General features: G+C 47.9%; 1 protein-coding gene across 3 annotated transcripts; it reads left to right on the forward strand.

Annotated features, from left to right (window-relative positions):
- Positions 1–4,637: 4,637 nt before the first annotated feature.
- Positions 4,638–15,972, forward strand: U2af1 (U2 small nuclear RNA auxiliary factor 1). Of its 3 annotated transcripts, none has more exons than XM_021186518.3 (8): positions 4,638–4,748; positions 8,055–8,142; positions 10,526–10,592; positions 14,166–14,215; positions 14,299–14,397; positions 14,740–14,873; positions 14,959–15,051; positions 15,696–15,972. In XM_021186518.3, exons 1-8 carry the CDS (start codon positions 4,705–4,707, stop codon positions 15,838–15,840), a joined length of 720 nt encoding a protein of 239 aa, XP_021042177.1. In that variant the 5' UTR covers positions 4,638–4,704; the 3' UTR covers positions 15,841–15,972. The 3 variants fall into 3 exon arrangements, with proteins under 3 accessions (XP_021042177.1, XP_021042176.1, XP_085689486.1); XM_021186517.3 differs by lacking the exon at positions 10,526–10,592 and adding an exon at positions 11,382–11,448; XM_085833360.1 differs by lacking the exons at positions 4,638–4,748; positions 8,055–8,142 and adding an exon at positions 11,382–11,448 and having other exon boundaries at positions 10,573–10,592.
- Positions 15,973–23,601: the final 7,629 nt, after the last annotated feature.

The raw sequence follows: 23,601 nt of genomic DNA on the forward strand, positions 1-23,601 counted from the left end.
GATGCGTCTTGACACAAATAGTTACAAAGTCTCATTTGCAAGGATCAGGAAAATAGAAGGAAACTAAGGGCAGTTTTTCAGAAAACATTGAAACAAACTATCCAGTATCAAATGGAAAACTAACAACAAATAGTATCTATTTAATGATGGCCTGGGCCAGAATTCCAGATCAAATACATTCACATTTTTGTAACTAAATTACTTATTCTGGGTGAGATAAATAGCAGAGGGATAGTGCTATACCTGGCTTCTAGTTGACTATCAGGTCACCACTACCTAAATAGTAACAAAGTAACTTGTTAAATAGCAAGGTAATTATACACTGTAACTTTTCTTATGTTGATTGGAGTAGGAGACCTTTGGACTTAAGTGGGCTACTTAGAAGCTAAATGCCAGTCTCTCTCTATAGATAGATACCTTAGGAGCCAGCAATCTTGTGTTGATGGCCCTAAGGTTAAAGGTGGGCATCAGAGGGACTGAGGGGAGTCTCAAGTCCTGAGGCAGCACCAGGAAGGTAATGGTCTGCCCAAGAAGCCAAGTCACCAGACTTATGACCGGGCTAGTCCTTTTTTTCCCCTATTATTATTTGTTTGGTTGTTTTGTTTTGATTTTGAGAAAGAGCCTCTGTGTAGTCTCTTGGTTGTCATGGAGCTTGCTATGTAGATCAGGCTGACCTTAAAATAACAGAAATTATACTGGCTCTGATTCTTGAGTAGTAGGCTTAAAAGTGTGTGCCACCATGCAAAAGCTGGGCTATGGTGTTTTGTTTTGGTTTGGTTTGCTTTGCTTTGGTTTGATTTAGTTGCAGTGGTGGTGGTTTTGGTTTGTTCTGGTTTGTTTATTTTGGTTAGATTTAGTTTGGTTTTTCTGGACAGGATTTCTCTGTGTAGCCCTGGCTGGTCTAGAACTCATCTGTAGACCAGAACTCACAGAGATCTGCCTTCCTCTGCCTCCCAAGTGCTGGGACTAAAGGCATGTGCCTCCATTGCTTGGCTCTGACCTGGGTTGTTTTGAACACAGTGATCCCAGGGTGGGTATGATGGCACATGCCTATAGTACCAGCACCAGGAAGGCAGAGACAAGTGGATCCCTGTCACTTTAGAGCTAGCCTGGTCTACTTAGTGAATTCCAGGCCAGCCAAGGCTGCACAGCAAGACTCTGTCTCAAAAAAATAAGACAAAACCCAGGCAGTAATAGCCCTTGCCTTTAATCAACTCAGCACTCAGAAGGCAAAGGCAGGCAGATCTCTGAGTTCAAGGCCAACCTGCTCTACAGAGGATGGAGACCAGAAGTCCAGAGAAACCTTGTCTTAAAAAACCATTAAAATGGGCTGGAGAGATGGCTCAGCAGTTAAGAGCATTGACTGCTGTGCCAGAGGCCCGGAGTTCAATTCCCAGCAACCACATGGTGGCTCACAGCCATCCGTAATGGGATCTGATGCGCTCTTCTAGTGTATGTCTGAAGACAGCTGCAGTGTACTCATATAAATAAAAAATAAATCTTAAAAAGAAGAAGAAGCTGGGCGGTGGTGGCGCATGCCTTTAATCCCAGCACTTGGGAGGCAGAGGCAGGCACATTTCTGAGTTCAAGGCCAGCCTGGTCTACAGAGTGAGTTCCAGGACAGCCAGGACTATACAGAGAAACCCTTCTCGAAAAACCAAAATAAATAAATAAATAAATAAATAAATAAATAAATAAATAAATATGAATAGAAAGAAAGAAAGAAAGAAAGAAAGAAAGAAAGAAAACAAAACCAGAGACCTAGAGACCATGCAGGCATGTGCTGATGGGACTAGCCAATTGTCTAAACATTTGCAATTATGGAAGTGATAAAATACTGGTATTGATCTTGCACAGACAGTGCCAAGATCTATCTATCTATCTATCTATCTATCTATCTATCTATCAGTGAGTGGTACGACACCCCAGTACTTCTCCAGTCATTTATCTTCCCTCTTCTTAAAGGATATAAAACTCCTTTCATAAAGGGAGGGACAGTAAATGCCAAGAACATGACTATTCAAAAGACATTCAGGATGGATGCGCTGAGAGGCTGTGCAGAATACCAAAGGCTGGCTTTTCTTCCAGGCCAGCTTAGCGGTTAGGAATTTATGGGACTTATACCAGAAAGCCAGACAGGGAACATTTCCTGGTTTCCTTTGCATAAGAGGCAAAATGCCCACGCTCACACCTGTAGCCTTTCCAACCTGCCAGCTTCACGGTGCCACCTGTTCCTCTGTTAGCCCTCCCTGCCTCACTAGAAATGGAGCCGGCTGGCACACTGCTTCCTCAGCCTCTGGTGCTTGTTCAAATGATAGTTTTCATGCAGCAGGTTCACAGAAAACCTGCCAGTGTGGTTCTCAGCTGTTTCCGGTGAGGAAGCAGTCCATCCAGGCAGGTTGCTTTACTGCTCTGCACTTTTGCATATTCATGCTCACCTTTAAAGTTCAACTGCTCCTGCTTCTTTGCAGCTTGTTACGGCCAGCTTACTGCTCTCCCTGGCATATGGTAGCATCCTCGTTGCCAGCTCTATTGCTGGCAAAGAGCTTCCCACATGCACTTATAAATTCCATTTATCTGCATCTTTTTTTTTTCCAGACAGGGTTTCTCTGTGTAGCCCTGGCTGTCCGGGACTCACTCTGTAGACAAGGCTGTTTTTGAACTCACAGATATCTACTTGCCTCTGCTTCAGATGTTAGGGTTAAAGGTGTGCACCACCACTGCCTCCCTCTTTTATCTGTGTCCTTAAACACAAAACCACTGGGGATTGAGCCTAGAGCCTTATGAATGCTAAGTAAGCATTTGTAGCACTGAGTAGCTCAGCCAACACTCTTCCTTCTTTTTGGAGGGGTTCACTATGTAGATCTGTCTGGTCTGTAATTCTCTATGGAGACCAGGCTGGTCCTTAAACTCATATACATGGGATAAAAGGTATGCATTGACACACCTTGCTTCCCAGCTTGCCTTTCAAACTTTTTGCATTTGAAGCCAGGTGGTGTTGGTACACACCGGTAAGGCTCAGCACTCAGGACACAGAGGCGGGTGGATCCCTGTAAGTTTAAGGCCAGCCTGGTCTACAAAGTGAGTTCCCGGACAACCAGGGCTACACAGAGAAACCCTATCTTGGAAAACAAAACCAACCAGACAAAGAAACAAACAAAAAGTAGAAAGATGCCTGTACACTTAGAGCCTTGGGAGCCATAGAAGGCCACTAACAGGAATAGATGTCACCAGGTCTGTATTCTTTTAAACTCTCTGTCATGTCAGCTGGAGCAATTGCTGACATGTCCAAGCAGGCATCTGTCGTCCCAGCTGTATTAGTTACTTGTAGTTGAGGGAGAGAGAGCCTAGTGATACAATGCATGGCGAAGTATAAAGTGGTTATCCCTGCCCTCACAGACATACCCAGAAGCCTCTTCTCCATAACTCAGAAAAGTGGATTTAAACATTACACCAACCAAGGCTCGGGATGTCATTCAATTGATAGAGTGCTTGCTTAACATACAGCATCATATAAACCTATTTGGTAGTACACACCGGTAACCCTAGCACTCGGGATGGTAGAGATTCAGAAGGATCAGAAGTTCAAGGTCAGCTGGGCGTGGTAGCGCACGCCTTTAATCCCAGCACTCGGGAGGCAGAGGCAGGCGGATTTCTGAGTTCGAGGCCAGCCTGGTCTACAGAGTGAGTTCCAGGACAGCCAGGGCTACACACAGAGAAACCCTGTCTCGAACCCCCCCCCCCCAAAAAAAAAAGAAGTTCAAGGTCATCTGTAGCTGTGCATAGTAGCTGTAGCCTGATGCATACATAAGACCATCTCATGGAGAAACAAAAAACAAAACACGCACAATAAAACAAACATCGTAGCAGCCTGTGTCTATATATGTGTCACAAGGCTTATTCTTCTAATGTCTCCAAATAAGAGATAAATAGATGTGACAGGGGTAGATGAATGGGTGAGGTCTGGATAGTTGGATAGCTTAATTAGTGAGGGGTGAATGGGCGTGTGGGAAGAAAGAAGGATGAACAAACTAATGGTCTGGTGGCCCTGATCGGGTCATTCATCCTGGTTCCAGTAACCAGGTTAACTAGTGAGAGCCTGTGAGGAGACCCCAGCTTCGCACAACCCTCTTCCACGGTTCATCCTCGGGTGGAAGTGGCTCTATAGCCAGAGAGAGCAGATAAAGTCATCCAACCAAGATGACCCCGCAGCCTGGGTCTCTGCCTGAGATAACAGAGATTAGGCTCTGCCTGGAAATTTGGTGACTTGAAGGTGAACCTTGTGACTGTGAGGATGCTGTGGGTTTAAGGCCCTCCAGGAGGCCGGACAGGGCCCCTTATCTACAGCTGCACTAGTGAGAGGCCTGGGACAGGAGGGCCAGCAAGGGGAGAGGGCGCGGTTCCGGCGGCGGGAGCGGGAAACAGCGGTGCTGAGCACGCGCGGAGCGGCTGTCCACAGCCTAAGCCGCAAGCAATGCGCGGGACCCGCCCGGGCGCCAAGGAGTGCGCAGGCGCCAGGGTAGGGGGCGGAGCCTCCTCATGCTCTTCGTCCCGCCCCTGCGCTGGCAGCACCTTTCCCAATTGGACAGAGTCGCTACGACGGGGGGGCGGGGAGGAGAGCGTCGTCGCGTCGGGTGACGTCTCCGGAGGAACGTCGGCGTAGTCGGCAGCGTCGGCTGCCGTGCCAGAGTCGTCCGCTCGAAAATGGCGGAATACTTGGCCTCCATCTTCGGCACCGAAAAAGACAAGTGAGTAGGGCCGGCCTGCCGGGACTTGGGCTGGGGAGGCGACGGGCAGCGGGTGCCGGTCGAGGCAAGCGGCGGTGACGTCCAGGCGTGGCGGGTGGCTCGGGCCTGGAGGCCTCGAGCGGCTCGGCGCCGCCGCCTCGTGGGCCGGGCGGCGGGACTGGCGGGCGGCTCGGGCTGGGCCTCGGCGCCTCGAGCTCCACGGCGGGCGCTCCATGCCGGGTTCTACGCGGGGCCCTGCCCCACGCCGCACTCCCACTGCTGCCCGGGGCTTCTGTGGCGAGGTAACACGTTTCTTGCAACTTTAGGCTTTGAGTTGTCGTGTCGGAAGTGCTGTGGCCCGGTCCTCGCTAGCATTCAGTGCTGGGGCCGACCTTTGGGAGCGGTTTCGACCGAATAAACCTCCTGCCTGCCTAAGCGTTGGCGGACCCGCCTTTCTTTTTAAATTAAGGTTTGCATTTCCGTAGCCAACTGTTAGGGTAATAGGAAAAGGAATAGCAATATTCCCGCCTGTGGTCGTGTGCTGCGAGGCACATACTCATTTCCGCGTGTCGGCTGAAGTTTAGGTTAAGGGGAATGTCTTCGGACGCTTTGAAGGATAATTCCTACTTTGAAAACCTAAGGATTTAAGTATCTAGCTTAATCTGCTTCCAGTAAGTAGTCACCATCTTTATGTTTCTGAATCTTGTACAAGGTTTATGCAGATGTCAGTCACGGTGGTAAGCGTTTGCAATAGATAACGTTTTGGGTGCCACATTCTCACTCTTAAAATGTTCTGTTTTCCAGGATGGAGGCTGTCCGATCAGGCACCTTTATACAGTCTACAGTGTTTGAAAGAGGGGATGTTTCTAAAAGTCTCATGCCTGAATCGGCAGTCACTCAAGAGACATTTGATTGGATGTTAGGTCTAGACCAGTCTTGGAGAATCAGCTGGGATAAAGTCTGGGTTCTCAGGAAGTCATGAAGGAAGGCTGTGCCTTGTGTTAAGGATGACTAAAATACATTAAAGGGACTGGAGAGATGACTCAGTGGTTCAGAGTGCGAACTGCTCTTGAAGAGGCCAGTAGTGTGGTTCCCTGAATCCACTTTATTGCAATCTGATGTCCTACAACCACCTGTAGTGCCAGATAAGTACTTTTAAATCAACACTCAAAAGCCAGGTGTGGTGGTACATTTAGTACCAGCTCTCTGGAGGCAGAGGTAGGTAGGTGGATCTCTGAGTTCCAGCCTGGTCTACATAACAAGTTCCAGGAAGCAGGACTGGTGATGGCTCAGCGGTTAAGAGCACGGACTGCTCTTCCAGAGGTCCTGAGTTCAATTCCCAGCAACCACATGGTGGCTCAAAACCATCTGTAACAGGTTCTGGAGTGTCTGAAGACAGCTACAGTGTACTCATATACATTAAATAAAATCTTTTTTTTTAAAGTTCCAGGACCTAGCAACTCTGTCTCAAAAATACATGCAAATTTGCTTGGTGTCAGCCAGGCGTGGTGGTGCACGCCTTTAATCCCAGCACTCGGGAGGCAGAGGCAGGCGGATTTCTGAGTTTGAGGCCAGCCTGGTCTACAAAGTGAGTTCCAGGACAGCCAGGGCTACACAGAGAAACCCTGTCTCGAAAAACCAAAAAAAAAAAAAATTTGCTTGGTGTCATGGAAGAGTGCCTTCTCTAAACTGTGGTTACAGAGAAAATGGGCTAGAACATGTGTATGCCAGTTCTCACATGAGAGATTTCCCTGCGATGATGCCTAAAACCAGAAGCATAGTCACTCCAGCCCTGTGCTCATGTCTGTGTGGAGAAGGGCCATCTCAGCAAGCTATTCACAATTTAAAAAACCAACAAACAGAGCCGGGCGTGGTGGCGCACATCTTTAATCCCAGCACTTGGGAGGCAGAGATAGGCGGATTTCTGAGTTCGAAGCCAGCCTGGTCTACAAAGTGAGTTCCAGGACAGCTAGGGCTATACAGAGAAACCCTGTCTCAAAAAACCAAAAAAAAAAAAAAAAAAAAAAAAAAAAACCAGCAACAAAACCAACTGAGATTATTTATGTGGTTTTAGCTGAAACAGGAACATGGGTGCCTATTAACTTTGGGGCTTTTTTGTTTTGTTTTTTTTCGAGACAGGGTTTCTCTGTGTAGCCCTGGCTCTCCTGGAACTCACTCTGTAGACCAGGCTAGCCTCAAACTCAGAGATCTGCCTGCCTCTGCCTCCCAAGTGCTGGCATTAAAGGTGTGCGCCACCACCGCCCGGCTAACTTTGGGGCTTTTTAAGTGGTGAGTCTTTACCAATCAAATATGTAGCTGTGACTTGTTCTCTAGACCCAAGCTTGTCTGGCAGAAATCACCTCTGCATAGCCCTGGCTGTCCTGGAGCTCTTTGTAGACCAGGCTGGTATCAAACTCAGAGATCCCCGTGCTTCTGCCGCCCAAGTGCTGGGAGTAAAGGTGTGTGCTGCCGCCACTCAGCTGAGGCCAAGTGTTTGCTGGGAGTGCAGGTTTGAGAGCTGTTTCATGTGGAACCCTTGAGTATTTCAGCCAAGAAGTTTGCCCATTACCTAATCAAGTTAGGTTATGTAAAGTAAGGAGCCCATTCTCCTTTCCAGATAAGTGCACAGACTTGCTGTCTGATCAGCAGAGGATGCCTGGGCTTCACGGTCTACCATATGACCTTCAGCCTTTACTCCAGGGCCAGGACTTAAGCATGTGGTTCTCACTAAAAGTATCTATGGGGTGGCAGTCCTGCCTCTGCAGCTGACATCTTCATAGGGAAGCTACATCAAGTAGAAGCTCAGACAAAAAACCAAAACCCAGCACCTGATGGTTCTGGTTGCTTGTGGCTCCTTGGAGTATCTGAGCAGGGCTTTGTGGCAGGTGAAGTGCTCATGTGTGATGTGGGAAGCAGGCTAGCCCTCCACATAGCACATTTGCACTGAGGTGAAGCCAAGAGACCTGCTTGCTTCAGAGCAGTTTGGAAATTTCCTCTTGGTTTGGTGCATGAGTTGGAAAGAGCCTGGACTTTGTCTTCTGTTTTCTTTATGTGGTGACAGCACTCAGGCCTGTGAGCAAGCAACATGTCCTCGTCCTTGGAACAGTGCCCCAGGACCCACAGAGTTAAAAGGCAGGGGGTGGGGAGGAGCTTAGGGTAGCAGGAGGCAAGTTAGAATTAGAAGTCCTGTGGGAGCTAGAGTGGTGACCTCTAACACTGCCTGCAAGAGCTGCCTGACTTCTGTAGCATGGAAGAAAGTAGCTTCAAGTTAATGGCGTTTCTGCCACATCTTGCCAGAAATAATCAGTTCTTGTTTTCCCTTTACAGAGTCAACTGTTCATTTTATTTCAAAATCGGAGCATGTCGTCATGGAGACAGATGTTCTCGGTTGCACAATAAACCAACCTTTAGCCAGGTTTGTGTGTTGCTGGGTTTTTTGCTTTTTATTTTATTATTTTTCACAAATTATCAAAAGTTCTTGTGCTTTCAGGAGCGATTATCATTCTCATGCCCTCAGCAAGTTAAATCTTCCCTCTGGTTTTATTTTGCATTTGTTACAGAGGGTGATGGACCTACCCAGTGGGAAGTCTTGCTGTCCTTGACCTTAGAGAAGTTTCTTAAAATATGGTTGGGTGTTGGCTAAAGCTGGAGTTTGCCGCCCCTTTCTTCTCCCTTACAGAGAGACATTAGTGGATATAGAGGGTTTTCTCCTCAGTGAGCAGTAGTGATGCAGTCACTGGGGGAGGCATGCTGGCATGGGTGTCTATCAGCAGACCCAGCATACTGTAATACCCCAGTGAGGTCCATGGTTTGACACCACAAGGCATCATGAGCATAGAAACTTAAAGATGGGCATAAATTGCTCCTGTCAGGGTTTCTTGGGTTCACTGAGAGGTGTTTGTTATCTTAGGCTTAGGTCTGCCCGAGTTAAACTCAGTCCCATATTTCGTTTGGTGGGGTTGTGGGGGAAAGGCAGTTGAGTCCTGGCACAGATTGCTAATAAATGAAGAGGTGGGAGACTGGAAGGTCTCCTTGAGCCTGCCTAGATTGGACTGCTGCGTACAGTGACTACGTACAGCCTACAGGCTACGTACAGCTGCAGGGCATCTTCCTTTCACAGGGTTTTCCTTCTTGTATACTAGTTTTCCTGTAGAAGGTTAAGACATTTGCCAGTTATATATATATATAAGGAAGAAGGGAGCCTTGTGTTACCCCAGGAAACCACAGCACTGTATGTTTTTAGAGGGGAGAACATTCCCAATTATCCTTGACTGCCCTGTGGCTAGTATCAGAGGCATCTGTCCTAATGACCCTAAAGGGTCCTTCTCTTTTAGTGAAATTTAAGACTTATCAAACCATCTGCTTTAAACTGTTATGAGTGAGTTATTTATCTGTTAACAAAATCTCCCAGCTGACCCAGTGGTCTTAGGCTGCTGACTCTGCATGCCTTCAGTGTCTCTGTACTTGGTTGACCGGCATGTGAGCTTGTGGGCAGAGAGAAGTTGTTCTCAGCGCTCTCTGAGCCAGTATTGCACACAATTGCCTCAAGAGTTCTTAAGCACTGAGGCCTAGAACAAAGCTGGGAGGTGGGCCCCGTATACTATGTAAGCTCGACACAACAACAGTTACCTCAGTGGAGTTTGGTTGACTAGTCAGAGGTAACTATAGCTTCCCCTTTTACATTGCTTTTCCTACAGTGAGCAGCCTTTGTCGGCCCCAGTACTGGGGAGACCTACAGGGACCAGGTATCTACTTGCCACCATGCTCCCAGTGGGAAGCTGGGTAAAGTCAGCTCTGGGAAACCTCTGAAGGTGCAGGCCCACCAGGGTGGTTGAGGGCTGGCTGCTTTAACCCAGTGGTTTAGGGTGTGTGGTCCGATGCTCAACCTTCCTCCCAGGTGGGTTCCAGCGGCAGACTTGTCTCCCAGACACTGTTCTTCGCCCTGCACCCTCTGAGCACAGCCGGAAGCTGAGCTCTGGTTTGCAGAGCACTTAGAATTGCTTTCTTTCCAGCAGGTTGTTGAGAGGCAGTCTGTGCTGTAGGTCACGCAGTGTTGGCTAGCATGATGGTAGTGGAATTCAGGGTGGGTTTCTTTGTAAGCTCTAGTGATGTGGGCGTGAGGTTGATGTACTATATTAGCTTACTAACTTCAACATGGTTTGTTTTTTCAGACAACTTGATTTTAAGAAGAACGGTACAGTGTAAGGTTTCAAGTCTGCCTGATCCAGTTAAAAGCACAAGGGTTAAAAGGATTTTTTCCTTAAAAAGAAGGATCGCAAAAGAGCAAATGTTTTAACTATTGTATTATGTAAACAGAGACCCACCAAGAAAGTGTAAATAAGAGTCGGGTATCAAGACAACTGGCGTGGCTGCTTTGCTAAGAGACCAGAGACCTTAGTACTGCGTACAGTTGAAGTATGCATTTGGTTAGGACAGATGACATTGTGAGGAATGCGATTATGTGACTTTTTAACCTGTGGTGTGCTGGCTTGAAGTACAAGAAAATGTTAGCGTTCTTTTATCTTGTATTGAAGCACTTTATTATTGGTAACGGGGACCACTCAAACAACAGATACAATTCCTTCTTGGTTGCTGGCTGACTTGACCCAAGTCACTGCTCAAACTCTGTTTTCATAATATGATGGTTTTGGTATACTCTGCACAAGACACAAGTGTCTGACTTGTGAGAAAAACAACAAACAAACGTTAACCGTTTGCAAACAAACTGTCTCTTTGCAATTGTCTAATATATGCACAGCAGCCAGTAGAATTCCCCTTTTTATTTTTTTTCCCCGCAGACCATCTTGATTCAAAACATCTATCGTAATCCCCAAAACAGTGCACAGACGGCTGACGGCTCACACTGTAAGTCCCACAGTTGGAGAAATTTTTTTAAACGATGGTGTTCAAGAGCCCACTCTTAATTGAGACATAACGCTGGCTCTGAGCTGCTGACATAGAGCTGTTGCAAACAGGACACGGTGCTGGAACCTCGTGGCGCACAGCCAGAACTTGACAGGGGCCACAAGCGCTCAGGAGGCGCTCTCCTAGGGAAAGTCACTGGCCGGCCTCTCCTGTTGACTTATGTTTGTCACGAGAGTGTCCACCTACAGGAAGCGGGTTCTAGCCCGGTAGCCAGTTGTCGGCCTTTACTGTGACTGAACCCTGGCCTTTCTTAAGTTCTTTCTGTAAAGTTAAAATGGTAGGAATATTAAGGAGTCAACAAGGTAAGTTGCCCAGTACTTGTGGGTTTTATTTCACCATTATAATTTTTCCTCTAGGAAGTGGAGATTTCATGACATGAGATATTGTATTTCTCTGGTACAGCGAGTGCTTGGTCCATTGCAGGTGCAAGCACTTTTCCTCTCCGTCTCTGTCAGCTAAGAGCTGGTGCCATCCTTGCTGGGCTGGCACTTAGCAGTGGAGAGTCCGCTGTGGGCAGAAGTGCGATATTGGCATCTCATGAGATCTCCCTGCACTGCAGAGTTAGCGTAGCTCAAGACAGCCACCAACTAAGGGGACACCTCTGCGCGAGGGAAATAACCTGCTCTCTTTCAGCACTGACTCAACTGAAGCGATCGATCGTCACAGGCAGCCGGTTAAGTGTGTACATTTAATTTCCATAATATAAAGTTGTTGCGTTTTGTATTTCAGACCATTGCCCTCTTGAACATTTACCGTAACCCTCAAAACTCTTCCCAGTCTGCTGACGGTTTGCGCTGTAAGTTCATACAAGTTCCTTCCCTGGTTCCCTGGGCTTGCGTGTCAGAGCTCAGTGTCCATCCACCTGGTCTGCTGTGCTAGTGTCAAGAACCGCGTCCTAGAGATGGCAGGAGCTGTTGTCCCCACTGACCTGCTCGAGATCTGAACTCCTGCCCCTTAGTCAGGATGACAGTGACTGGCAAGGGCGCCCTTGAAATAGTTGGGACTTGCTGCTCTTGCTCCCTCCGCACTTGGACCGTCACCCTGGGATGCACTGGGATTGAGTTGGAGGTCTGTTCTTCCCTCTGAAGAGCAGCGGCATCTGAATGGCTCTCTCGCTTTCTGGAACTCGGGTGGAAATTGCTTAGAAATTTTAAGATTTTTGTTGCTCATTAGCCTCATTTCCATAAACTGCATGTCACAGAGGTCATGCTCTTCTGTGAGGGCCTTGTTCTGAGTGTTTCCCAGGTGAGGGTCTGCAGCCTGCACTGACTCACTCACCCACCCGTGCAGGTGTGCTAATCAGATGAGCACTCAGCAGAAGGGATGCTCAGTGTGTAGCCACCCACGTTACGTAGATAGCATCTCATCTCGAGCTTCGGTAATGAAGGGTACTTGGTGGGGCGACAGCTTAAGCTGGCATCAGTAAACCTTGCACATCACTTCCTGTGCTGGGAGCCACTGTATTCCTACCGTTGAGCACTGGGATGCAGTCACGTCCAGACCCAAAGTAGACTCCCCTTGGATGCCACAGGCCTAATCCACCACACCCCTCACCAAAACCTTCATCTCTTGAAAATAAATGGTCCCAAGACCACCACCTGCTGGACCTGGCCAGGCTGGGAAACCTGTGGTGCCCTGTCTGTGTAGGTGGGGCTTTTCATGTGTTTCCTGCTCAGGTGCTGAGCGTCTTGACAATGACCCTGACCTGATGATAGAGCACTCTAAATTGAGATAGTGGTCACCTGGCAATCAGTCCCCGGAGTAAATGCTTGCTTTTGTTTTATTAGAAATGAGGACTGTAGGAGGGGGGAAATGTTTATGTGTGGCTTTATTAAGTAACGTTTGTTTGTGTTCCCTGCCCTGGGATACAAGCAAATGGAAAACAAGTGATTGGTAACTGGTTGTTCACTTGGGGACTCTGCTTTCCTGACAGGATGTTGTGTTTGCTGTCTCTATTTGCAATTCACAGTGTTTTTGGGTGTACTGTAAACTGAATTTTCAGCTCTTATTAAATCTTCCAATCCTGGGGTCCCGGTTGTAGAAAGTAAATGAAACTAACTTTATTTTAGAGCAAATTAGTTCCCAGGTTGACATGTATAGGAAAATGCACTTCATAGACACAAAATAAAGTTAAAGGAGTCTCAGCTTTAAGAATAATATTTCTGTAAGAAAAGTAGTACTTAAAATACACTGAGCCCACTGGTGTTCTGGTCAGTGTCTTGGTGTGCTGGCCTCGTCGGCCTTTGGGTCGCTTTGACAGATGGGGACTGGAACAAAATAGGTGTGTTCATCAGTCTTAAAACCACCACCAAATGTTTATCAGAGCATAGCAATATTTTTTTTCCTATTCTCATTCTACCCGAATGCAGATGGCTTTGACTTTGGCTGCTACACTCTGCCTGTAGAGCAGGTTTCTTGGTCTTTTGCTGTTGCCTCTGACCTATTCCTTCTCAGGTAGGGTCAGACACCCCTGAAGGTTTGGTCAGGTACCACATATGGGCATAATGCTCCTGTCAAGAAAGCCTGGTGCATTCAATAAAATTTGGATTTTCAGGACAGTTTGTTTCCTCAAAAGTCAAAATAACTAAAACAACTCCAGATAAGTTGGAAAGGGAGCTGCAGTCATCAAAATCAGGACATAGGTTAGCTAGCTCTTAGTTTCAGTTACCAAATGAGTTTTGTGCAGACTTCAAGATACTGCCCCACACCTAACCAAATACCTTTTGTGAGATGCACCAAAGGGGCAAGTGGGCCTGTGAGCTCTCTGCTTGTCTAGCTAGGAATATGGCTCACAGAAGGGACCAATTGAATTCAGACCCGGCATGGTCCCACACCCCCTGTAAGGGCCTTTCTGGCTCCTCACCCAACTGTTTGTAACATGACTTTATTAACAGACCAGTTCTGTGGTGTCCTGGATTGGGGTTAAGGAAGGGATCAGTGGGATAGACTGGGCAGAAGTGCTTATGAGCGGCCATGGCTTCAATTACTGCATGCGGCTTAGAGAGAGGAAACGATGCAAAGGTCGGAACACCTTCAACAAGGACTAACTCTCTTTATAGCAAGACATCCAAATGCTGAAGTCTGGTGGCTTTGGTTTCGATCACATCAGAATTTTCTAGCACTCAGTGGTTGGCAGTGTCTGAAGGCACATGAGCAAGCTCTTGATCACTCACCCTTGTTTCAGCTTCCATTTTGACCTAACAGAGGAAATCAGTGTACTTCCTGGCCTCCAGTCTTAAGGAACACAGTTTTATTTTTAAAAGGTCTTAATCCAGGAGTCACCTTTTTCCTTGAACTTTGTATGGCCCTTTTGGTACCAACTAAAGCTGGCTATGGTTTTGGTAGCCAGGACTGAGGCTGTGGGCATTTAAGATCTCAGCAACTCCAAGGCACAAGCAAGTCGGTGCTCCTGTAGCATGCAGCTCTGGCCTGGCGTCCTCTAGACAGTCACTATAGCTGAGCTCGAGGGCAGCGAGGCCACAGGGCTCACCATCTGGGTGTCTTTGACTGCAGGTGCCGTGAGCGACGTGGAGATGCAGGAGCACTATGATGAGTTCTTTGAGGTAAGTGCCGGCCGGGTGCAAGGTCGGGGTGGCCCTGAGAGACCTGCTGTGTATGGTGCTCCTCAACGCTTGTTCTCCTTTAGGAAGTCTTCACTGAGATGGAAGAGAAGTACGGGGAAGTTGAAGAGATGAACGTCTGTGACAACCTAGGAGACCACCTGGTGGGGAACGTGTATGTCAAGGTACAGACTGGTGGGCGCTGTGGGTGCCATCCTGGTGTCTGTGGCTTTAGTGAGGAGTCAGCTCTAAGGTTGAAGCTGCTTGCATTGGCACAGGTTAGCCTGTATACTTTGTTTCCTTTTCTGAAGTAAGGCTGTGTGGCAACAAGCTGCTCTTAGTGGATTAGACTTGAAAAGGAAGGAAACACCTGGCTGCCCTGGGGTCTATCCTGGGGAGGATTGGCCAGCGAGTTTTCTCTGTTTAGTGTTCTGCCTCAGTGAGTGTGTGTAACAGTAGTGGGGTAGAGAATCAGCCCTTAGCAACACAGCAGTAGAGTGGTAGACACTTTGTTTTTGCCTTTTCAGTTTCGACGTGAGGAGGATGCAGAGAAAGCTGTGATCGACTTGAATAACCGTTGGTTTAATGGACAGCCGATCCATGCAGAGCTCTCCCCAGTAACTGATTTCAGGGAAGCCTGCTGCCGCCAGTATGAAATGGGGTAAGGAAGGAAGAGCGTGACTGGTGTGGTGGGCAGAGCTCAGTCAGTGGGGGCACAGTATGACATGTCTGGATCTGACCCACAGAGAGTGCACAAGAGGGGGCTTCTGCAACTTCATGCATTTGAAGCCCATCTCAAGAGAGCTACGACGGGAGCTGTATGGGCGCCGGCGCAAGAAGTGAGTCCTCTGGATGCAGGATGAAGGGCGTGGGGGGCGGTGAATGGGGAAGCTCCCCAGGGCCAAAGGAAAGCCAGACCTGGAACTGCTTGTCCTTAATGTGTCTTCTCAGGTCCTGGTACATTATCTCAAATACAAAATGCCTAGGGGAATCCTGCCCCTGCTTACAGGGAGGCATTGTGAAGGTGTGCGGGTTGTCTGGTTTTGCCTGCAGTGGGCAGTGGCACTAGGGTCATCTTGCTGTCCTGCTGACAGATGGGCACTGTGCTCCTGTTTTCCTGGCCTGCATCACAGCAAGGGTCAGGATGAATCAAGTGAGTTCACTGATTCTAGATGGTTTTCTCGCACCCAAAAAAATGGCCCAATGGACTCTGCCTAGCAAGTCCTGAAGTGGGTCAGGTTGGAGAAGGGCTATGCATTGCAAGCCAGTGGGTGTCTTTTGGGTGGGCATCCAGAGCCCACTGCTGCCCAGACCAGCATTTGTTTTGTGATTGCCCACAGCATTTGGGTTGGTTCTGAAAGCTATATCATACTGAATATACACACCTGTTCAGTTTACAGGTGCATCTAAAGTTGGGGTGCACATCTATGCAGTCAGGGCTGTCGTGTTCTGCTTCTGATACATTTTCTTCTTCTTGGTTCAGGCATAGATCCAGGTCCCGATCCAGGGAACGGCGTTCCCGATCCAGAGACCGTGGGCGCGGTGGTGGAGGTGGAGGTGGAGGTGGCGGAGGACGGGAGCGTGACAGGAGGCGGTCAAGAGACCGGGAAAGATCTGGACGATTCTGAGCCGAGCCCTTTTTACCGTGTGTCTGCTAGACAGTGTTGTAGTTGGTTGACAAGCCAGTTCATAATGGGATTTTTTTTTAAAAAAAAAACAACAAAGATGGGTTTCTGAATAAACTTTGTAGTGATACAGTATTGGTGTGACTTCTTTTTATTGTTTGTTTGTTTGTTTGGTTTTGGTTTTTCGAGACAGGGTTTCTCTGTGTAGCCCAGCTGTCCTGGAACTCACTCTGTAGACCAGGCTGGCCTCGAACTCAGAAATCCACCTGCCTCTGCCTCCCGAGTGCTGGGATTATGGTGTGACTTCTTAGAAAGTCTTTGCCTGCAATTGCTTTCCTTTTTTTTTTTTACAATGTAAGTACACTGTAGCTGTCTTCAGACACACCAGAAGAGGGCGTCAGATCTCATTGCGGGTGGTTATGAGCCTCCATGTGGTTGCTGGGATTTGAACTTAGGACCTTCGGAAGAGCAGTCAGGTGCTCTTACCTACTGAGCCATCTCACCAGCCCCCTGCAATTGCTTTCCTAAAAGTGCTAGCCCGGGGCTGGAGAGATGGCTCAGTGGGTAAGAGCACCCGACTGCTCTTCCAAAGGTCTGGAGTTCAAATCCCAGCAACCACATGGTGGCTCACAACCATCTGTAACAAGATCTGACTCCCTCTTCTGGAGTGTCTGAAGATAGCTACAGTGTACTTACATATAATAAATAAATAAATCTTTAAAAAAAAAAAAAAAAAAAAAGTGCTAGCCCGGTATCCTTGAACACAAATCAGAGCAGGTGAGCGAGAGTAAGGAACTGCTGTGGTACCTTTAATGACCAGGAGCTTCCCTCAAGGCTTGTGGGGTCTCTGCCTCTCTCTGCTGACACAGCCAATGAGCCAATGTCCTGCTATAACCTGGACACTCAGCCTTGGGCTGCCAACCATACTTGCAAGAGAGCATGTCCTGGGGTGAGGTGACCTGCAGGATCACATGACTTGTGTGTCTTCTAGCTGGGACTTAAGAAGCTATGCAGTGCATATGTCCTGGTAGACTGGATGGCTAGCGTGCATTTACATGCCCAGGAAATGTCCCATCAGCACTCAACACTGAGGTCTTTCTGTGTGATGTCTCCTGTCCTAAAGCACCTGTGCTGGGAGATAGGTAGGGTACAGCTGCCAGTCTAGATACTGTGACCGACCGGTGATGACATACTGTGGCCACACCACACCTCAGTGCCAGGCCCGAGTCAAATCCCATCCTCAGTGACATTAGCTACTTCCATACTGCATCTGGACAGCTCCACCTTGGGCTGGAACCCACTGTGGATGTCCCATAGGAAGCGCTAGTAAGCATCTGGTCACTGATGCCTTCAGAGCATTGCTCTTGGAGCAAGAAGACAAGATATATCAGGGCTGGAGAGATGGCTCAACGGTTACGTGCACCGACTGCTCTTCCGAAGGTACTGAGTTCAAATCCCAGCAACCACATGGTGGCTCACAACCATCCATAGTGAGATCTCATGCCTTCTGCTGGTGTGTCTGAAGACAGCTACAGTGTACTTAGATATAATAAATAAATATTAAAAAAAAAAAACAAAACAGAAGGAGTTACTACTCCAGTCTGTCATGCATTATGACTTAGGCTCCAAAAGCTTCTTTTTTTATTTATTTAATGTATATGTGTGCACCACTGCTCTTTTCAGGCACACTAGAATAGGGCATCAGATCCCGTTACAGATAGTTATGAGCCACCAAGTGGTTGCTGGGAATTGAACTTAGGACCTCTAGAAGAATAGTCAGTGCTCTTAACCACTGAGCCCCAGAAAGAAATTCTTAACTTCTGGATCAAAACCCCCCTTTGGGGATGGGGAGGGGTGCCCAATGACCCTTTCACAGAGGTCACCAAAGGTCACCATAAGACATAATTTGTAACAGCAAAATTTTAGTTACATGAAATAATTCCATGGTTGGGATCACCACAAATGAAGAATTATATGAAACTATTAGAAGGTCACAGAATCTCCTTGAGGAGAAACTTCTGGTCACTACAGCTCCTTACCCTCCCTCACCTGCTGGGATTTTTATGCCCCAAATTAAAATTTTTGTTTATACCAGGTAAGAACCACCTAGACTATAGACTCAGCTCTTCCTTTGAGTCTGCAGTATAAGCCAAAATGGCACTAGCAGAATCTTCAAACCTTGTTAAGAAAGGATTTGTTTTGCCTCATAACTTCAGGGGTACCACCTACTATAGTGGCATGAGAGACATGGTGGGACAGGAGTGTGAGGTGGCTGACCCAGTGTGTCCACAATGAAGAACAGATGAACGCCACTGCCCAGGTCACTCCCACATTATTCCGTTAGATCCCAGCCTATAGGATGGTGCAGCCCATATTTAAGGCGTGTCCCCCTACTGTAATTAATGTAATCACGGATATGCCCAGAGATCTGTCCCTAAATCTCATCAAGTTATCACTGTCACAATTCGCAATTGGGACTATTTTCCCATCAAAATCACAAGAGTAAATGTTACAACCTATTTAGCAAAACAAGCCCTCCTGACAGAAATAAAGACCCTGGCCGTGGCTTCTCTTCCCCTGAGCAAGGACCAGTGTTCAGTCCTGGAGAAGATGTAACAGCAGATCTGCCCTATCTTGGAAGCAAGCAGAGAACAACTCCTTCACCAGGCACAAAACCAGCCAGCACTTGGATCAGCCACTTCTGGCCTCTGCAGCTTCCTGCAAATTGTTCCCCACCAACTCATGGGTTTAAACGCTGTCTCCTGATGCTGCTGTTTCAGAAGGCTGTGAACCTTTAGGAGGCAGAACCATAATAGAGGGAGTTGATCAGTTGGTCACTGGAGATGGACCTTGACAGTATAGCTTCTGGCTGAGCTCTTTGCTTTCTGTGTCCTCTTGAGATCTGAGCTGCATGTTCCCAGTGCCATGAGGGACACTGTCCTCTCAAACCATGAGCCTTTGAGTTACTTTGGTCGGGTATCTATCAAAGCTTCAAGAAAAGCCACAAATAGCCAGGCAGTGGTGGTGCAAGCCTTTAATCTCAGCACTTGGGAGGCAGAGGCAGGTGGATTTTCTGAGTTCAAGGCCAGCCTGGTCTACAGAGTGAATTCCAGGACATTCAGGGCTACACAGAGAAACCCTGTCTGGAAAAAACCAAAGAGACGCACCCCCCACCCTGGCCATGTTGCCGCCCTAGTCTCCCACTTCATCTTCAAGGGACTTCAGCATGGACATTTTGTAGTTTTAATTAATTATTGCATGTGGGGGGGTACACACATGTGGAGTTCAAGGACATACTTCAGGAGTTGGTTCTTGGGTCCACCTTGCTGAGGCTGGGTCTCCTCTGGTCCACCCTGAAGAGGCCGGGCCTCCTCTGGTCCCACCTTGATGGGGCAGGGTCTTCTTGTTTCAGTGTACTCACTCAGTCCAGGCTCACTGGCCCATAAGCCTCTTGCTTTGATTACCAAGTCTAGATCTGTACCACACAGCTGCATCTGGCATTTTAAGGCTCTGGGACTTGTGTGCCTTTACTAGGGCAGCCACATCGACAGCCTGAAGTCAGAGGTTTGCATAGCTAAAGAATCTAGTCAAGTTGTGATCCTGCTCATCTTTATTTCTCAGCTCTGAGGTTCTCAGCAAAGCGGTCTCACAAGTTGTCAGAACCAAGAAGAATCGAGACAGGGTTTCTCTGTATAGCTCTGGCTGTCCTGGAACTCACTTTGTAGACCAGGCTGGCCTCAAACTCAGAAATCCGCCTGCCTCTGCCTCCCGAGTGCTGGGATTAAAGGCGTGCGCCACCACGTCCGGCTAAGAAGAATCTCTTTGTGTGCAGTAAGTTGCCTTCTCATTGGCTTTGTCATGGCATTGGACTCCTGAAGGGATTCTGGTCCCATGGAGTCCATTGTCTCAATATGGGGACAGGGGAGCACTGGAGGGGTGGAGTTTCCTGTGGTCCTGGAACTCACTCTGTAGACCATGCTGGCCTCGAACTCACAGAGGCACACACCTACCTCTGCCTCCTGAGTGCTGGAATCAAAGGTGTGCATCACTGCCACCTGGCTCTTTGTCTCAGTTTTTGTGGCCAAATGGAGAGCCATAGGTGTCTCTGAAGGGTATCTTTTTCTTTTTCTGTCTGAACCTTATGATACGGCACAGTGGCACAGCCGTGTGACCTCCAAAATCAGTGATGCATAAGTCAAATCGGAGAAAAGAGGGGGATTCTGCTCTGACATGGTGGGGACCGCCTCAAAGGGTGACGGTGTAAACAGGGTTTTCTCCACAACTCACTCTTGCCCATGTTTGCCACTGTGGCTTGTGAGTGACGAGAGGCTCTCCAGACTGTGAGCAGGCACACGGGTGCTTACAACAGAGCTGTCCAGCGAGTACAAAAACAGGGAGCAGAGAGACACAAACTTTTTCACCAGGGGCAGGTTAAGGGCGCTGGTTTTCCCGGTGATTTCTTGTCCAGATTGTGACTCGTCACACATCCAGGTCCACATCATGACCTGTCTCACATGGAAATGAAAATAGAAGGCAGCATAAGGCCGCACGTATCTGGTCCAGCTGGTCGGTGGTGCTGGGGTTCCTTTAGAGTTGACCAAGTATTAAAATTAAATTGTGACCACAATGTTACAACTCTGTGATCACTAAAGACTATATTGTGTTTATTTTAAATTTCATTAAGAGCATTGGTGGGGGAGTGTCATAAAACCCCGAGTCTGAGGCCAGCCTAGGCTACCCAGTGATGGTCTGAGGCCAGCCTAGGCTACCCAGTGATGGTCTGAGGCCAGCCTAGGCTACCCAGTGATGGTCTGAGGCCAGCCTAGGCTACCCAGTGATGGTCTGAGGCCAGCCTAGGCTACCCAGTGATGGTCTATAAAAATAAATACTCAACATTGCACTTTCTTTTTTTTTAATATTTATTTATTTATTATATGTAAGTACACTGCAGCTGTCTTCAGACACACCAGTCAGATCTCCTTAAGGATGGTTGTGAGCCACCATGTGGTTGCTGGGACTTGAACTCAGGACCTTCAGAAGAGCAGTCGGGTGCTCTTACCCACTGAGCCATCTCACCAGCCCCGCACTTTCAATAATAACATTCTGCTTGGTAACAAGCAAAAAAATTATTTCTCTGCTGGTGAAATGAGCCAATTCAATTCAGTTTAGATTATATTCAGTGCAGGGTTATTGGAAAGCTGCTCTTGGGTGGGTCCACTGGCCCCAAGGACTGAGGCCAGGGAAGTCACCGTGGGGAGAGAGAAGGTGGGGAAGGGGAAGAGAAAGACAGAAAGGATGCTCACACACAGAGAGAGGAGAGAGAAGAGAAAGGAAGATAGACCAAAATGTCTGGATTATATAAGGAGGAGCACCTCGGGGGAAGGGCAGCCCAGACCCTGGGCTGGAAAGTTCAGGGTTGGGGGCTAGGTATGTCAGGTAGGGTCTGAAGGTTGCTGGGTGGCCAGGTCTGCTTTGATATGTAAAATATTCACCTCAGTCCTTTGTTCTGGGGTCTGAAACCAAACAACAAACAACAAAAAATGGCTTCACAGAGACACAAATGAATAAACCAGGCCAGGCACAGTGGCATATTCCTGTAATCACAATTCCTAATGAGGTAGCTAGGCTTCCTGGACAGCTAGATCCTCACACACACACACACACACACACACACACAAATGTAGCCGGCATAGTGGTACACCCCTTTAAACCCAGCACTTAGGAGACAGGGGCAGGAGGATCTGTGTGATTTTGAAGTCAGCCTGGGTCTGCATAGGGAGTTCCAGGACAGCCAGGGCTATGTAGAGAGATCAAAACCAAAATCCAAGACTAAAATATACAGTCAGTGATCCATGAATGAGGACAACTCTTACCAGGTAAGGGCCAATGATTAATGTAGAGAATGATGTGGTTACAAAGTCAGTTGTTAATGCTGTCAATAACAATGGGTTCAATGTTGATATTAGAGGGTGAAAGACCAAAGTATCTCCATGGGTCTGAAGTCTTCCCACCAGATACTTAGTAATCCCAGAGTGGCAGAGGAACTTCTCAAGATTCTCAGATTGCTCCAGCCATGCACTTACAGTTGGCCCAGAATTGGAGATGGAGCCCAGTTGTCAGCATGCTGGCCAAGGGTGCATGATGCTGGTGACATATAAACTGTCATGCCGGAACTCAGGAACTAGAGGCAGGATCTAAAGTCCAAGGTCACCACTGCCTACATAGCAAGTGTAAGGTTTGTCTGGGTTGCACAAAATCCTTGTCACAAACACAACAAAAAGTTAGCAGGAGCAAGGGGACAAAAGAAACCCTGATGGAGGCTGTGGGCATCACTCAGCATCCCTTTCATGGCTTTCCGGAAGTGTGTCATCCCTGTGTCTGGCCAAAAGGAAGAAAAGCACACTAATTAAAATCAGTGGGTATTCTGCAAAGCATCATGGGCACTTCCAAAATGTTCCTGTTCTTCAGAGACAGAGTAACCTTGGAACTCTTCCAGATTTTTTTTTAAAAGGGAGGGGGGCGCACAACCCCAGGGACTTGGCAGAGGGCAGCATTGGGGATGCTGGCAAACTCTGCGTAATGGCAGGCCACCGGAGCACAGTGACCTGGTTAAGTTCCTGATTTGACAGGTGCATTGTGTGTATGAAAAGCAGTCCTGGTTTTAGGAACTCCTCAAGTATTGAGGGGAAAGGCTGACTGGGAGGGCTAGGTTTTTCGTCAATTTTGACACAATCTAGAGTCATCTGAGAAGGAAGCCCAGATGAGAAAATACCTCCATCAAACTGGCCTGTAGGCAGGCCTGTGGGAAGTTTTCTTAGTGACAGATGTGGGAGGGCCCCGGCCTCTGGGTGGTCCTGGGTGCTATAAGGGAGCAGGCTGAGTGCCAGGAGGAAAGCAGTAAGCAGCAGTCCTCCACAGTCTCAGCTTCAATTCTTGCCCACCCCCTCCCCCCGTCTCCACCTGAGTTTCCGTCCTGAGTTCCCCCAACAATGGCTGTTAACATGTTAGTAAGCATTAGAAACCTAGTCTTCCCCAAGTCACTTTGGTCATGGCGTTTATCACAGCAATGGAGAGCGAACTAGGGCTGTCTCTCACCTGTGTGCAGCTTGCTTTCAACAACTCAGATGGCATGTGCATGCATGTGTGTGTGTGTGTGTGTGTGTGTGTGTGAAGGAGAGGCAGACAGACAGACAGAGAACACAGTGGGAAACTGCACGAAAGGCTCTTCTCACTTCTTCCTACTCTTTGATAGGTTATCTCTTCGCTGCCCGCGAAATGAGCCGAATTAAATCAGATTAGATTATAGTAAAGGCAGGTTTACTGGGAAGCTGCTCTTGGGTAGGTGGGTTCACTGACCCCAAGGACCAAAGCCAAGGAAGGGGAGGGAGAGAGGAGGGAGCAGTACACACAGAGAGAGAAGAGGAGAAGAAGAGGGAGCGAGGGAGGAGACCAAAATGTCTGCATTGTATACAGAGGAGCCTCTGGGGGAAGAGCAGCCTATCCTTCCTCTCTCTCTCTCTCTCTCTCTCTCTCTCTCTCTCTCTCTCTCTCTCTCTCTCTCTCTTGTCTGGAGAGTTCAGGGTTTCAGGCCAGGTAGGGACTGAGGGATGCCAGGTCTGCTTTGGTTTGTAAAATAAGCACCTCAGTCCCTTGTCCTGGGTTCGAAACCAAACATTCTTCCTGCCATTTTTCAAGCTTTCTCAAATGAGTTCAAAAATTTCAATTTTAAAATATTATTTATTTATTTATTTATTTATTTATTTA

Source organism: Mus caroli, unplaced genomic scaffold, assembly GCF_978045245.1.
Source record: "Mus caroli unplaced genomic scaffold, Mus_caroli_1 scaffold_18, whole genome shotgun sequence".
NCBI classification, from domain to species: Eukaryota; Metazoa; Chordata; class Mammalia; order Rodentia; family Muridae; genus Mus; species Mus caroli.